General features: G+C 46.1%; 2 protein-coding genes across 2 annotated transcripts; both read left to right on the top strand.

Moving 5' to 3' along the window:
* The first annotated feature begins 512 nt into the window (after positions 1 to 512).
* LOC141026560 (protein STRICTOSIDINE SYNTHASE-LIKE 10-like) lies at positions 513 to 1,568 on the top strand. Its single transcript, XM_073503323.1, has one exon. It carries the CDS (start codon positions 513 to 515, stop codon positions 1,548 to 1,550), a length of 1,038 nt encoding a protein of 345 aa, XP_073359424.1. The 3' UTR covers positions 1,551 to 1,568.
* Positions 1,569 to 8,086: 6,518 nt separating this feature from the next.
* LOC141026773 (protein STRICTOSIDINE SYNTHASE-LIKE 10-like) lies at positions 8,087 to 8,556 on the top strand. Its single transcript, XM_073503622.1, has 2 exons — positions 8,087 to 8,163; positions 8,214 to 8,556. The coding sequence occupies exons 1-2, from the start codon at positions 8,087 to 8,089 to the stop codon at positions 8,554 to 8,556; spliced, it is 420 nt and encodes a 139-aa protein (XP_073359723.1).
* The last annotated feature ends 8,996 nt before the right edge of the window (positions 8,557 to 17,552 follow it).

Below are 17,552 nucleotides of genomic sequence, written 5' to 3'. Positions count from 1 at the left end.
GCACGTAGGAACCAGATGTGACATGCATAGTCTTATATATCTCTGACTCGTTGGATGTGAAATGAGGCTTCCTTTCATGTGAAAAAAAATAAAAATAAAAAACAAACGATACACGTAGGTAGGCACGTCGCGACGCAAGTGGATCCTCCTTGCAAGTTCAAAGCAAAATACAAGTACGCGATGCCATACGTACGACGACGCGATGCCGGCGGGAAACACGTACGTACGTATCTGTTTTCCTTGTACCCGGCCGGACTCGGTTGCCGATTCGAATCCAACTCGACTCCACTCGATTGCCTCCGTCCGTCTTGGCGTACGTGTGGATCATGCATGGGCCGACTCGGACCTGTAGCTGTCCATGAGAGTACATATAATAGGACATCTAGACACCTCCCTTCAATCCATCAAACCAAACAACATCCAGCAGATCGACACACACGGTACAACCAACCTCCATCGAACAGCCGACGTGATCGATCGACAAGCTTAAGGTAGCCGGCCAGCCAGCCAACATGGGGTGCAGCATGAGCCGCCTCCTCAAGGCCACCGTCGCACTGGTCATACTCGTCCTTCTCTTCATGCCCGGGGCCATGGCAGCCGCCGCCGCAAGCTTCGACGCCTCCCGGGCACAGCAGCTGCCCCTGCCGCCCGGAGAAGTGCACGGGCCAGAGAGCGTCGCCTTCGACGCTCAGGGCCGAGGCCCCTACAGCGGCGTCTCCGACGGCCGCATCCTGAGGTGGAACGGGCCCAAGCTCGGCTGGACAACATACGCCTACGGACCAGGCTACGACAGCGAAACGTGCACGACATCCAGGTTTGGCACGGAGGCGGACATAGAGAGCCGCTGCGGCCGCCCGCTTGGTCTGCGCTTCAACCAGAAAACGGGTGACCTCTACGTGGCCGATGCGTACAAAGGGCTTATGCGTGTGCCGCCCGGCGGAGGGAAAGCCACTGTGTTGGTCAACCAGATTGATGGCATGCCGCTGCGCTTCACCAACGGGGTTGACGTCGATCAAGTCACCGGTCAAGTCTACTTCACCCACAGTTCAATGAACTACGACAGGTCAGAACACGAGATGGTCACCAAGACCGGGGACTCCACGGGCCGCCTCATGATGTATGATCCACGAACATCGGACGCCACCGTGCTCCAACCAAGGATGACATACCCGAACGGCGTCGCGCTCAGCGCCGACCGCACGCACCTCGTGGTCGCATCTACTGGCCCGTGCAAGCTGCTGAGGCACTGGATCAAAGGGGTTGACACGGGCAAGTCCGAGCCTTTTGCCGACCTGCCGGGCTACCCAGATAACGTCAGGCCCGATAGGAAAGGAGGTTACTGGGTGGCGTTGCACCGTGAGAGAAATGAGTTGCCCTTTGGTCGTGATAGCCATCTTCTTGCTGTGAGGGTCGCTGCTGACGGGAAGATAGTCGAGGAGATGAGAGGGCCAAAAAAAGTCAGGCCAACCGAGATCATGGAAAGAGATGACGGCAAGCTATACTTGGGCTCGGTGGAGCTTCCTTATGTCGGCGTAGTAAAAAGGAAGTAGAGAAGTAGAGTATAGTAGATATAGGATGAATTTAGTTTCTTATTATTCTTGTGGCTAAATGTAATGCTCCAGTTTCTTTTTTATCAGGCAAACTATTGTGATCCACATTTTTATTAGCAAACCATCTGTTCTTTACTTCGCTTTAATGTCAGACAAGTCGCTGATGGCGCTTACTGCTATGCGCTAGAGAGATGCAAACTTGAAGAGACGGATGTAGGGCATGTCGACGGAGCCGATCCACATATACCCGTTCCGCTCCACCACCTCACTCACCGTGGAGTCGTTGAACTCGCGCAGCGCCACAGCCACCGTGCCGTTATTGGCATCTCCATTGGCGACGACCTAACGGCGCTCATGGAGTTCGCCGTGGTACCGTTCTATTCCCAGTGCTTTTCTCGGTTCAAGCCCGCCCAGGCCAGTACCCATCCCTGGTCGCCTCTGTCAGGGCGCACGTTGTCCGGGTACCACAGTAGCTCGGCAAGCACCTCTGTTTCCCCCGCCGTGGGTCCGTGCAGGCAGTGACGAAGCAGCCTTCATGACAATGTCTTGGCGACAACGAGATGCATCCTGTCGGCGCTCACAGCCACGCCGTTGTGGAGCACTGATCCAACAATTTGTGCTTGTGCATGGGACTCATCCGTATCTATGATGGGCCTAGTAGCAAGGGAGGTTGGAGAGCAGCGTAACGTCGACGTCCAAGACCCACGCTCCAGAAGCGATGACGACTCCATCACCATGCCGGCCGGCGGTGACACGGCCGGGCGTCTGCATTGACCCCCCGTTTCGGCTCCCGTGGCGTTGGCAGGCAGGACCGCCGCGATCAAGGACAGGCACCAGGAACGATGTGCAACCGCCTTTCCATCCGCGTCCGTGCCAAGGTGGCCGTGGCAACAGGCGGAAGGCGCCGGCACGGTAGGGTGGATCGGGAGTCTGGACACTGGACGCGCCGGCATCCAAAGCTGCTTTGTTGGCGCCTCTGGCTTGACGGACTCCACGTGATGGGCCGGCGAGGAGCGTAGGAGCTCGCTCGGTCACTTTGCCACCCTGCGGGACGCCACGACGAGACGTCGCAACCGAGGGATGAGGTGGCGCTCTGTTCTGTGGCCCACTGTGAGTGTCAGCACCAGCTCGCCCAATCCCATCATTGTTGCTCTTCTGTGTGGTCTGTGGTGCCGCCAGCGTGAAGGCAGGCCCGAGCAAGCATTAGCCAACCAAACAGTTGTCTGAAAATAAACCAGCCAACGATATTTTATCTTACGGATCCATGACACAGAATACAAAAGAGAAGAGAATATCAACATCTACTGGAGTTCTGCACCATGGGGACAGCTCATTCTCCAAGCAATTCTGAGGAGTTCGCCCCGATGCCGATCCAGCAAAAGAATGCAACGATGGAGAAGCACAGATTGGGTGTCTTCTCAAAGCACCTTCCACCGATGAAGATAACAGCTGAGCTTCGCAACGATGCTGTGAATGTTTCTCCAAGTATGCCTTTGAAAACAAAAGTCATTTCTTAGAGCATCTAAAACTGCGAGTAGCTAATCCGGCCCTTCTCAAACGTTCGCGGGCGCGTTCATGGGCCATGACCGGTCACCCTTCACTTTGCTGCCTCTGCAGCAGTCTCCTTCATATCCGAACCCCAATATCCATGCAATCCATGCAATGTAAAACATAAAACTATTTAGATCAACACACTAGCAACAAACAGATATAGTTCCGACATCAATCGATAGTAGCAGCCAACGGACAACCAAAATAACAAGTCTTTTTCGCCAGACAATATGAATTAAACGTAAAAAATTAGATGAAATAGAGAGATGGAGCAGGATGGAGGAGTCACCATTTCCACGCAGGCCCTTCCCTTTGTGGTAGCCCGTATGGCTGTACCCCTCCGTGCAGGGCTCGGCGGCCGGAGGGGCATCGTCGTGGGAGCTGGAGCCATCAGTGAGCCGAGTCATCAGAGGAGGAGATGTTGACGGTCATCCTCTGGACCGCGCGGTCCTACGCCTTGGCTAGCCAGGGCGCCTTCGCCTTGGCTGCCACTTCCGTCCTAGCACGCTCTGATTGCTCGACGGCGAGCCCAGGCGCTTTAGATTTTTTGCGACGGAGCTTCCGCGCGTTCGTCTCTTCTATTGTGAGGGTGTGTCGGAAGACCATCGCGAGGATCTGGAACTCCGGATCCACCGGTGCACGCGTGTATGCCCTGCGGGCGGCCATCGTCGCCCGTGTTCTTCATAGAAAAGTCTTACATTGTCTTTTTTATGTATGTTAGAATCAGTTCATGACAGTCTTATTTTATTTCACATTCCGACTGTGAAACTCTGAAATTTTGTACATAAGCTATGTTCAATTGAGGACATGGTGGTTACTGAAAAGAATAATTGCCTTAACTTTGCTAATCAAAATCCTAAAATTTATTTTCTTGCCAATTTGGAATTAGAGGATTTGGAGTTGGGAGTTTTTACTCGACCTTGTAGCAAATCTGGTAACAACAAGTCAGGGGCAATGTCGATTCTGTTGTTAAACCAGACTATACTAATAATTCCAGGCCTTGTAGCCTTTCACGCCCATTTAAAGTTTCATGATAGGAATCGTTGGGAATATTAGAGGTCTTGGGAAAAATGGCAAATTACAGTGCCTTTCTGACTTAATCTACATATATAAACATGATTTTATTGGATTCTAGGAGACTAAAGAGATCAATTTTCTGAGGCTTTCCTTAGAGCTATTGGTGGCAATATTAACTTCTCTTGGCACATGATGCCTTCTATTAATACCACTGGTGGTATCTTGTTAGGAGTAAATGACGATTTATTTGAGTGCATTGGGTGTATTACTAAAACTTATTTTCTAATTGCCATTATTAAGAATAGGGAAGATGGTTTTTGCTGGCATCTAGTCACTGTTTATGGCACAACTTATGCTGAATTATAAATGGATTTTATTGTTGAATTGCATGAGGTTATGGGCCTTTTGACTTATCTTGTCCTTTTTGGAGGGGTTTTCATCTGGTTACGGAAGCTAGATATAAGTCTAGTGGCAATATCAATGCTAGCTTGGCATTTTTGTTTAAGGATTGGATTAACAAATGGGCATTAATGAAAACAAACTGGCTAATAGAAATTATACTTGGTGTAACAATCAATCAAAATCCTATTTTTGATGCAATTGATAGAGTTTTCTCTTCTGCTTGTTGGGATGCTCACTTTCCTTTGACCACATTGTATGCCATACTGTGAGTTGGTAGTGACCATGTTCCACTCCTTCTTGATTCTGGTGGTACCAAAAATAATTTGACCAGACCTTTCAGATTTGACAAACGGTGGTTGTCTCACCCTGATTTTCATAACCTGGTGGAGGATATTTGGTCTACTTCCTCCCCTTTTACCATTGCTATTGACACTTGGCAGTTTAAAACAAAACTTTTTAGATAAACATGAAACACTAGGAGCATCAATATTGATACTGCTATTAAGAAAAAAAATGGTCTTCTATTGGAATTTGACATTTTTAGATGTTTTCCTGAGAAGAATTTGGTTCCTGATGTGGATTATCGGAGAATGAAAGATATATATAATGAGTTGAAAGACTTTTGGAAGAAGGAACAAACTGCCACGTGGCAAAGATCTAGGACTAGAAAAATTTTAGGAGACAAAAACACTCCTTTCTTTCATGCTTTAGCTCACCAAAGGATGAGGAAACCCATTTTCAAAATATCTCACTAAAGCCATAAAATCCTCCCTAATAATGTCCTAGAAAATTGGTTTTCCCGACTTTAATTCCCAAGAAGCATGATGCTAAATATATGAAATAGTTTAGGACAATAAGTTTGAGTAACTACTATATGATTTTTTTTAGTAAAATGCTATGACTAATAGGGTTTCTCCTATTAGGGATGGACTTTTGCCTTCTTGTCAATTTGCTTTTGTCAAGGGGAGATATATTTTGGAGTGTGTTGTGAATGCTCATGAAACTATCCATGAACTTCACCAATCTAAACATTCTGGGGTTATCCTCAAATTAGATTATGAGAAGGCCTATAAGAGATTTAACTGAGATTTCCTTGTGGAAATGCTTTCCTCTAGGGTTTTGGTAATAAATGGATTAGTTTGGTTATGGGCACTATCCGGAATTGTTCCTTCTATGTCAAATTAAATGATATAAATGGTTCTCTTTTTGTTAGTTGTAAGGTTCTAAAACAAGGGGATCCCCCTTCTCCTATTTTATTTAACTGGGTTGCTGATGTTTTATGTAAAATGTTGATCAAAGCTTTTCAAGAAAGAATTATTGCCGCACTCTCCCTAATGTTGTTCTAGGTAGGATCATCAGCCTGCAATATGCTGATGAGACCCTCTATTCTTGCATCCTAGTTTGGATAATGCTAGAAATATTAAGTTGTTTCTTTCATATTTTGACAATTTGTCTTGTATGAAAATTAACTTCAACAAGTGTGACCTGCTAACAAGATAAGCAACACCTACACACAAACAAAATAAAAACCTTGTGACAACTTGGAAAGGGGGTTTTCAATCCCCTCGTCTTGCTAGTTGGAAGATTAAAAGCAAATAGTGGATAGATAATGGTACAGTGGAAAAACAAAATAATAAAAGTAAATAACAGATCAATGTGTATACACAAGTATTAAAGGAGAATGGTCCCTGGGGCCATAGGTTCACTAGTGGCATCTCTCTCGTAAGTAGATAATGACAGTATGATAGACACCAAAGGGAATAATAAAAGTAGATAGTGGCATCTTTCTCCTATTTCGATGATATGTATGTTGTGATTCCCTTAGTGGTGTTATGTGAATGTCGACTACATGACACTTCACCATCTTTGGGCCTAAGGGAATGCATTGTGGAGTAGTTATTAGATGATGGGTTGCTAGAGTGACAGAAGCTTGAACCCTAGTTTATGTGCTATTCCGTACAGGGCTGATTTTGATCCACATGTTTAATGCTATGGTTAGATCCTATCTTAATTCTTTTTTCGTAGTTGCGGATGCTTGCGAGATGGGTTAATGATAAGTGGGTGGCTTGTTCAAGTAAGAACAACACCCAAACACCGGTCCACCCACATCTCGAATTATCAAAGTAGCGAACGCGAATCAAACCAACATGATGAACGTGACTAGATGAAATTCCCGTGTGTCCTCGAGAACATTTTACTTATTATCAGAGACCGTTTCGGCCTGCCCTTTGCTACAAAAAGGATTGGGCTACCTTGCTGCACTTATTGTTACTATTGTTACTTGTTACAAATTATCTTGCTATAAAACTACCTATTACCAATAATTTCAGTGCTTGCAGAAATTACCTTGCTGAAAACCACTTGTCATTTCCTTCTGCTCCTCGTTGGATTCGACACACTTACTTATCGAAAGGACTACGATTGATCTCCTATACTTGTGGGTCATGAAGGGCCCACTGCCTGTTGATGATAGTTTTCCAGATGAGCAATTAGCTATCGTAAATGCTTCTTCTAGTGATAATCCTTGCTATGCAGATTATGCTAATTTCATTCTTGCTGAATATATACCATCTAATTACACATATCAACAAGGGAAAAAGTTATTCTTTGATTTAATACATTACTTCTGGGATGACTCACATCTATATAAAGAAGGAGTAGATGGTGCTACTAGACGTTGTGTACCTGAGCATGAGCAAGAACATCTCATAAAGAAGTGTCACTCTGATGCGTATGGAGGACACCGTGTTGGAGATAGAACCGCACATAAGGTATTGCAATCTAGTTTTTATTGGCCTGCTCTCTTCAAGGATACACATAAGTTTGTACTTTCTTGCGACGAATGTCAAAGAATTGGTAATATCTGTAGACGTCAGGAAATGCCTATGAATTATTTACTTGTTATTGAACTATTTGATATTGTGTGCTTTGATTATATGGGACATTTTCCTTCCTTAAACAGTTATACTTATATTATGGTCGTTGTTGATTACGTAGCTAAGTGGGTAGAAGTTATTCCAACTAGTAGTGTTGATCACAACACTTCTATTAAAATACTTAAAGAAGTTATTTTCCCGCGTTTGGAGTCCCTAGATATTTAATAACTGATGGTGTTTCACACTTTATTCATGGTGCATTTTATAAAACCATAGCCAAATATGATGTCGGCCAAAAATCTTTCGGCAATTGTCATGTGTATAGCATCGTTGCTCATGTATAACCAATGTAATTTACAACTCGCTAGTAGAGTAGTAGTACATGCATTTTTCTTTCTCTGGTCATTCTATTATTAAGCTAATCATATGGTTGTGCATGCCTGTAACGAATTTGTGAGGAAGAAGAAGAGGTGTTGCGAGAGGCAGCACCAACACTACTCGCTTCGGAGCGGAAGGTGGGCATGGATTTTTAGAAGAGCTCTAGTGAATTCACGCGCATTGACAACTCGCTCGTACTAGGAGTAGTGCATGCAGATGCAGGCATTCACAACCAGACAAGTAGCTAATCATATGGTTGTGCATGCCTGTAGCGAGGGAGTGCTGACCGGTGACACTACCGGGCGGCTAATGATGTGCAACCCGCGGACCGGCAATGTCACCGTGCTCAGGTCCGGCCTGGCCTTCCCCAACGGCATGGCTGTGACTCTGTGAGCGCCGACAGGACGCACCTCGTTGTCGCTAAGACATTGTCATGCAGGCTGCTTCGTCACTGGCTGCACGCACCCACGGCGGGGGAAACGGAGGTGCTTGCCGAGCTGCCGCGGTACCCGGACAACGTGCACCCCGACAGAGGAGACCAGGGATGGGTACTGGGTGGGCTTGAACTGAAAAAAGCAGTGGGAATAGAACGGTACCATGGCGAACTCCATGAGGGCCATCAGGGTTGTCGTCACCGGAGATGTCAAGAACGGCAGGGTGGCCGTGGCGCTGCGGGGTTCAGCGACTCCACGGTGAGCGAGGTGGTGGAGAGGAACGGGTTGCTGTGGATCGGCTCCGTTGACACGCCCTACGTCCGTCTCTTCAAGTTTGCATCTCTCTAGCGCATAGCAGTAAGCGTCATCGGTTACTTGGCTGACATTAAACTGAAGCAAAAAACAAATGGTTTGCTAATAAAAATATGGATTAAATAGTTTGCCTGATAAAAAAGAAACTGGAGCATTACATATAGCCGCAAGAATAATAAGAAACTAAATCCATCCTATATCTTCAAGTTTGCATCTCTCTAGCGCATGGCAGTAAACGACATCAGTATCATGCCGGACATTAAAATGAAGCAAAAAACAAATGGTCTGATCATAAAAATAAGGATTACAATAGTTTGCCTGATACAAAAAGAAACTGGAGCATTATATTTAGCGGCAAGAATAATAAAAAACTAAAAGCCCTCCTATACATACTATTCTCTACTTCTCTCTACTTCCTTTTTACTACGCCGACATAAGGAAGCTCCACCGAACCCAGGTAGAGTTTGCCGTCATCTCTTTCCATGATCTCGGTTGGCCTGACTTTCTTTGACCCTCTCATCTGCTCGACTATCTTCCCATCGGCCCCGACCCTGACGCAAGAAGATGGCTATCACGGCCAAAAGGCAACTCATTCTTCTCATGGTGCAACGCCACCCAATAACCTCCTTTCCTGTCGGCTCCGGTCGACTATGCGCCGGCGAGCTGCTACCAGAGGTGGCCGGAGATACGAGGCGGATCGCGCGCTGGCGAGATCCACACCTCCTCCCTCCACGCGGCTCCCATCGCTAACCTCTCCCCATCTTCTCCACTAACCCCACGCCATCCAAACCACGGCTGCTGCCGAGAATGCCATGGACGACCTCCGCACCTCCTCCCTCCCCCCATCCGCCCACTCCCCCCCCTCTTCTAGATCTGCGGCGGCGGTCACACGGCCGTCGGCGTCACACATCTACCTGCAGGCGAGGCATTACAGAACCTGCCGCAGACCCCCGTGTGTTGCAACCGCTAAAAAAAAGCTTCAAACTCTATATGAAAAGCTTCAACCGTATATACAGAAAGCTGCAAACCTTCAGTGCTATCGAGGGAAGCTACAACCGTCTACGGAAAATGCTACAACCTTTGACGAAAAAAGCTTCAACTTAACGATAGAGGAAGCTTTCACCCAGGCGCTGCTCAAAACGAAAAAAGTTTCAATCGTTTACAGAAAAGCTTCTACCGTAGAGGAAAAAAGCTTCTACCGTAGAGGAAAAAAGCTTCAACCTTCGAGAGAGAAAGCTACAACCAAACTCTGCACAATCAGCGAAGTTGCAACTGTTCGATAGAGAAAGCTTTTGAAATCGTATGTGCAAAAAAAGTTTCAATCGTTTACAGAAAAGCTTCTACCACCGATGACGGGATTTGCTACAACCAATGGGGGCCATCCCACGGCGGTGGTGACCACGGCCTGACGGTGGTGCCCACGGCCCGACGCTGGTGCTGCAACCAATTTGTTTTTTTGCTACAACCAACCATTTTTTTTGCTATTAATGTCTTCGGATTTTGCTGGAAACAACCCATTTTTTTGCTACTGGCGTCTTGACTTTGCTGTAACCGGTGTCTGGTTTTGCTTCCATCGTATCATGTTTTTGCTGGAACCGGTGTTTTCATGTTTTTGGTTCCACCCTGTGCGAGTTTTTTGCTGGAACCGATGCCTCATTTTCTTTTTTTTGTTTCCATGGTGTGTTTGATTTGCTGGAATCGGCACTGGTTTTTGCTACCACCACTTTTTTGGTTCTAAGCGACGCGACTATGCCATTTTTTATGCTGCAACCGGCGACGAGGATGGCCGGCTGCATCGGAGTTGTGCCGCCGCACCGGAGCTACGGTCGTCGCCATGGGGAGCTGCAACCGCGGGAGCAGGCTGCTGCATGCACGAAGACGGCGACGGCGACCGACAGCGACGACGGCGACCGGCAACGAGGGCAGCGACGGCGACCTACAGCGACAGGCGACGAGGGCAGCGACAGCGACCGGACGACCGGCGACGAGGGCAGCGACGGCCGGAGAACGTGCGGGCGGTTCTTCAAGGTCAGGCGCGTCCTGCGGTGTTGGTTTGACGAAGACGCGGGCGAGAGGTGAACGAAGACGAAGATTAGATCGTAATCGAACGGTTATTAGTAGGCCTATCGGACGGCTGCGGGCCGACCAGCCCAACGGTTGGGCCGGTGCACCGGCGCAGATCGCTGCCCTTAATCTTGTGGATCGATCGGTACGTACGTACGTAGTTGCTCGGTCGATCTTCTGGTGGATCTGGATATGGTTTGATTTGATGGATTCAAGGGAGGTGGCTAGCTACAGGTCCTATTATATGTACGTACTTTCATGGAAAGCTGGTACAGGTCTGAGTCGGCCCATGGTTCAGAGTCATGTACGTAGGGAGAGTCTGACGGAGGCAATCCAGTCAGAGACGGATTCGTAGGATTTTAAGGAGAACCGAGCCCGGCCGGGTACGTACGCTCATCTCTACTGGTTTCACGCGGTGGGGCTGTGCAGCGCGCCCGGGAACTCCGTGTCGATGGTCACCTTGGAGCGGGACGTCTCTCTCTCTTCCTCCCCCGTATATCCAGGCTAGGCCAATCTTCTTCTCTTTTTCTTTTCCTTTTCTTTTTTGAGAATTAGGCCGAGCTCCGACCCAATCAAATTAATTTTTGGACTCGCCTGACCTGTTCGCCGCCGGCCTGGAATCGCAAGTTCATCGCGGCCGCGATTTCGGGACTCGGCCGCCGTGGTCTTTCTCGCCCCACAAGACGACATGATCTCCTCCTCCTCCTCCTCCTCAAGCTGCACTACGCCGGATCAGACGAGCTCCGACCACCCTTTTCTTCTTCTTTGCAGACAACAACAAGAATCCTCCCACCAGGGCCAGAGGGAGGGAACCTTCACCTACGGCCCGGCCGCTGCCATCCGCCAACGACCTCCTACCCTCAGGCCTCATGTATCTTCCTCGACGGACTTCTTCCAAGACAAGACGCCAGCGAGCTACAAGAGCAGGGTGAGTTGTACACCATCTCCCATACCGAACTATGAGAGATTCAGTCAGCACATATGGTCCCCGTCAACGGAGCACTCACCGGCGACGACTAATCGACGGGTGAGGAGCCAGGAGCCAAACCACCTCCTCACAAGGAGAAGGAGAGCATCGCCTCTCGCCAGCCGTCGCCCAAGTCATAAGTCACACGCGCACCCCGCACGCGGACGATTGCCTACCTCTGGTATATATAGAGATAGTCTTGGAAGGCATGGTGAAGAGAAGTAGAAGGCCGTGGTGCCGCGGATCAGTGAGCTGGCGCAAGCTGAACCCTCCTTGACTAGTTGGTGGGCATCACCAGGCATGCATTTATTTCTTTAGAGGCTTTGGTTTCTCACGGGAACGAGAAGCAGCATGCCATGCCATGCCTGCTTACTAGATTGGGATTGGTTGGCGCTCTTGCGGCTGCACTCTATTTTGCTAGCCCATTACTGCAGGTTGATAACTAAATAAAATAAATAAATAAAGGCTAGTGACTAAGACGATTTTGCCAACAATTTGAGTGGTTCTTTCTTCGGTACGATACTTCATTTCTTCGGCTCGTCGCCCGCCAAATTGCAAATTTTACACCTGTGTTCATGGTTTGGACATAAACTAGACTGATGCAATTAATAAAGACTACTTCCCCAATACCTCTTGGTGCAGAGTAATCTACTTCCATCCACAAAAGCACACACAATCAGATTTGCCCGCTGGTGATGTTCATGTTATTAGTCTGACTTGAAATATTATAGCCATCTCGATTGAACCAACTAGGTGCAGATAGAGCCCATGATTCCGGAGTTCCCATTTGAGAGATTCATTCACACAATATGTAACCGGAAAGCAGCAACAACAGCTATTCAAACCCTTTCCTCAAGATTTCATTGCATTTCAAACCCATTTCATCTATGCTTGGTTGGGGACAACACATACATAAATAAAGACAAGGATATTTGAATTTCCTCCACCACTTGGGCAACACAACCAGCCAGCCGACCAAGAGAGCAGCAGCAAACAGCCAAGACATTTTGTTTTATGTATTGTATGTACACACAACAACATCACCACCCATATCAACAATTAGCACTTCGCCAGGACAAACAATGCACACACTAACACGATCCAGCCAGCTCGCCTTGCCACTTCATCTGGTGCTTGCAAATCTCGGACCTTGGAGGTGCTTCTCTCATCGGCGCCTTGCAGCAGCATCATGCGTCATCAATCTCAATGGCGCCAAACCGTCACTGCCATGCATCTGAAAGCACAGTGCTTGCATCAAGTCAGCAACAGTTTAATACTCCCTCCTTATCAAAATACAAGACTTTTTTTTATACAAAGGGAGTATGAAAAAAGGTCTTGTATTTTGATATAGAGGGAGTACATCAGAAATCCTAGAATTTATAAAGGAGGCATGTAAAACAAGTCAAGCACCACAAATTACTTGTACATCTGGGAAAGCAAGCTCGTCACAGGTCAAACGATCTTATTACTCACAACGCAACACAAGGGAGTATATCAAGCATGACACCGTCCTTGCTTTTCTGTTCTACTCGTCTATCCAGCAATAGAAAAGCACATCATTAACTCTTGGTAAAAAGATCAAGTGGCACAACCATGATCTAATTAATTCTACTAAAAAAATTGAACTTCTCAGGAATTCTTTGCAAACACTCATGCAAGTAACTTACAGAAAGATTAAGTTGACAGTCCAATTTATCTATATGGTTAAGTCTACACGTCTAAGGAAATCATCCCTTTGATATCAAAATCCACATCCTGGCCAGCGGCATGCCAAGATCCTAAACGATTATCAAATCTAAACAAACAACCGAGTCAGGTTTTTATTTTCTTTAGGTTTGCTCCTTTGTCCCTTGTAATAATATCTAAACCGAAACCGAGCCAGGTTTCTCAACAACAAAACACAAGTCGAGACAAATATGGCTGCTTGTTTACAAAGCACCAGCAACCGACCTCATGTAAAGGCAAAAGGAGAAACCTTTTCATGAATATGAAATGGCTTTCAAGTTAGAATGATATTTAATGGCCAAGCTCATGAAAAGAATGTCGGACAGTAAAGCAAATAAACAACTCGCATATGCATCAAGGTGCAACTTGTAACATCCAATGGCACATGAAAACCACAAGTTTGCAAAGGCGGACAACTAATACACACGAAACAGTGCAATTATGCAAAGCAGGCAAGCCGCGAAAATCAACCACATTGGGAGATACATCGACGGAGGATTAAAAGCGCTAATACACCTAACATGCGAGGCACTAACTAGGCAAGTTAGCTAGGAGGGCTGAGTACTCCTAGAACAGTCTCACACAAAGTAATAGAAATTGCCGCCTGACAAAAGCAACAACAGCATGATCGAATAGCAGGACCTTAATTATTTATGCTGGAGGCCGCGACATCAACCACCAGGTCGCGCCAACAGGAGCTGCAGTTCTGAGTTTGTACTCAAGCCACTACAAAGAATTGCAAAGGAGTAGCTAGTCAGATTACAAATATCGAATCATGATGATTATCTTAAATGTAAAAATGCTTCTGCCGACACCGATTGAATGACTAAAACAAGATCTCATTCTACTACAAAAAGCTTCTCTGGAATGAGTATCAAACCCAAACAAACAACATGCACAGTAGCAAAAAATCCTAACAAGCATAGGGACTAATTTCAACAACAAGAGCATCACAAACACAAGTTTGCCGTGGCCGGAAGACCACCACCACAACACAAAACCCTAAATCATTGACCCAGTGGCCAGCACCACAATCAGCCACGTCTCAATTGCCAGGCCATCTCAAGGCACATGGATAAAGGAAGATGACCATGGACTCACCGGAACCAAGGAAGACGTAGCCACCACAGCCACCGTTGCAGGCAAACCTCATCTCATGGAAGGAATATTACTTAGTAAAGTAAATAAACAACTCAAAGTGCGACTTGTAACAGCCAATGGCACATGAAAACCATGATTATGCAATGGCAAAGACAACTAATACAGACTAAACAGTGCAAATATGCAAAGGCAAGCCGCAAGGATCGACCACGATGGGAGATACATCAACAGAGGATTAAAAGCACTGATTAAGATACGGGCCCTAACTAGGCAAGCTAGCCTTTGCACACACAATATGAACTAACTCTTTGCTTCATACTTGATTAGCGTGACATGCAAGCCTATTGCTATAGAGATTCTAAATTGCTGCCTAACCAAAGCAGCAAGAACAAGATCCAAATGCAGGACCTGAATTTAAAGGTTGATCACAACTATCAATATATACCAAATACCAACAACTGCAACACATTAATACTACTAGATTATCTTGAAATATATGTTCATAATCAATATTTGGTTAAATTTGAAGCAACATATTTTTCATAGGATTTGATAGTCAAAGTTCCAAATAAAAAACTGTTAATATATGGTTCACTGCTTACCCTTGCCAACAACAGCCTCAACAGACTGAAGAGTGCTCAAGAGACTGAAGAGTGTTGAGATGCAGCAAGATCCTAAGCCCAAATGTTTCATTCTTCTACTCGTGAAGGAGCAAACAAAGAACATATGCTACAAGTACTGGCACTGGTGCAACATCGGAGATCCCAAATCCTTTGGAGATTATCGCAAAAGATATTTGAGTGCTCGGGACACAACGAGTCACAGTGCCGCATAAAAATCAAGGAAGCTTGTAGCCGGAGGAGAAAACTATATACTACTCATCAGTGGTCATTAACAACCTTAGCAATAGGAGAAATAAAGCTGCACAGACTGTTTTGTTTTACTGGCCAATACAACATCAACAAGGGAAGCAACAAATAGACAACCCCAAAAACCATGGACCCAGTTTAGGAAGCAGGATTGGTTCCTAGAAAAAAATTACTATATGAGCTAGTATGTGAATTAAGCTGTCAAAGGTTACACTTTTTTTTTGTCGAAGGTGATAATTTTCTGCATCTAGTTTATTCCAAAAACTTTTTCTGCAGCAAGTTTAGTTTAAAAACTACATGGGACCCTAATCATCATGGATTCAGAACATGTGTAACAATCGGAAGTATCAATTAATATGGCGCAATGCAGCCGCAACCATAGCAAGGAAAATATTTTGGTCATCGTTCATTCACAAAAACAGAAATGTGGATTACAGCAGACACCATCGCCACAGCCCCAAACTGATCCCGAGAAATTTCCATGGTGCAATGGCCAGCATACAATTACCACGGCTCGATGGTTGTGGACACACAAGGAAGGAGAGTAAGCATGCGAAAGAAAGGAAGCGATTGGCTCACCTAGGCCGAAGTCAGAGAATAAGCGTTCACCGGAGGTGTCAGAGGATGCAGAGTAGGTGTTATTTGCGCCGAGTCCCAGCTCCGATGTGGCATAGGAAAGAACAAAAAATGTTGAGCTACAGAAACTAATCAGCTACATAGCAAATTAAAGAAGCACCCATTGATCACCTATCATAGCAAACAACTGACAATCAAACATACAACTGGATTAAATATACATCCAAGATGAGTCAGAAATATTATTAACACATGCATGATGGCTCCCTCCAAAGCACATAAGGATAGCATTTGTTCTATCTATTCATGCACATCAACACTACAACAGTTAATAAGTAAGCGTTTTCTTTCTATATGATCATAGCCATTATTAACAAATCAACACCCCAACATAAGCAAGGATCCTACCAAAGCTAGAACATGGACCACTACCAAACCCTGCAACATGCAATGCAAAAAAGATATCGAAATGGATAAAACAAAGCATATTCGTCGAGGCACAACATAATCTTGCATAGGCAACAAAGCATAGTAACAGCCACATACACACATGGCGTCGCAAAGCACAAGTATTATGACATGTTTAATCGACAAGAAAGAAATCTGACAACAGTCCCAAGATCATGGTAGTGGCCAACGACCACCACCACTACACACAACATGACAACAACAATCTCCCATAGCTCAATGGCAAGACCTTCTAAGAGCGAGAGAGAGAGAGAGCGAGAGCGAGAGAGAGAGATAGAGATAGATAGATAGATAGATAGATAGAGAGAGAGAGAGAGAGAGAAGGGGCTCACCGCAGCCCATGTAGTCGGACATGGAGGTCCCGACGATGTATGGTATGGTTCACGTGCTGTCGGCTGGTAGTCAAGTCCCAGTGTAGGTAGGTCGCTAGTGACGAGATGCTCTGGAATCATATGCTTGGCAGATCAGCGACACATGTTGCATGTACGAAAAAGAAATCACCGTTCATATACATGTAGATGCACTGATACAATAAAGTGTTTCTTCATAGTAGTAAGGACAATTGTCATATGGTCAATGGACAAGCACATGTGTAACAAAACAGAGATAACAAGGTGGTGCAAAGCAACCACAACTACAACAACACAGCAGCCAACTACAACAACAAAAGAGAAAGACTTAGAGGACTAAACTTGAGGGCTAAATCCATTGACTATTATGCCAGAATCATCACGAGACGCACAACCCAGAATCCTAGAAATTGCCATGGAATTGAAAGTGTTTGCGTCACAGACCATCAGCACAACCCAGAATCGTAGAAATTGCCATGGAATTAAATGAACCACGAATGGATGGCCGTGAGCACACAGAGTAGAAGAGAAAGCGGAGTAGTGGGACCAACTGAGTGGCTTACCTATGCAAGAAGGGGTACTGGAGCAGACGCGCTGGCGAAGCCACTACCTACATGGGGGTGATGGCGCCGCCTGATGTAACCATTGCACCTATAGGTGCCTGCTGTGGACCTCCATCTTGTGCATTGCACTGCAAGACAAAGCTCTCTCACGCCTTGAGCATCTCAACAAGCTCCCTAGTGGTATGCCCACTAAGGCCTTCAATGGAAGAAATCAGAATTCTTGTCTATCATCTGCACCCAAGAATCAAAATGTAAGTTTTGGAGTTCAAACCAGCTGCGTCACAATTATGTGGTGAAATAATTTGCATACTATTTTGGTTTGCCAGGAATTACGGAAAATATTCCAACA

This window comes from Aegilops tauschii, chromosome 7 (assembly GCF_002575655.3).
Source record: "Aegilops tauschii subsp. strangulata cultivar AL8/78 chromosome 7, Aet v6.0, whole genome shotgun sequence".
Classification (NCBI taxonomy): Eukaryota; Viridiplantae; Streptophyta; class Magnoliopsida; order Poales; family Poaceae; genus Aegilops; species Aegilops tauschii.
This window is presented reverse-complemented; position numbering and strand designations above follow the sequence as displayed.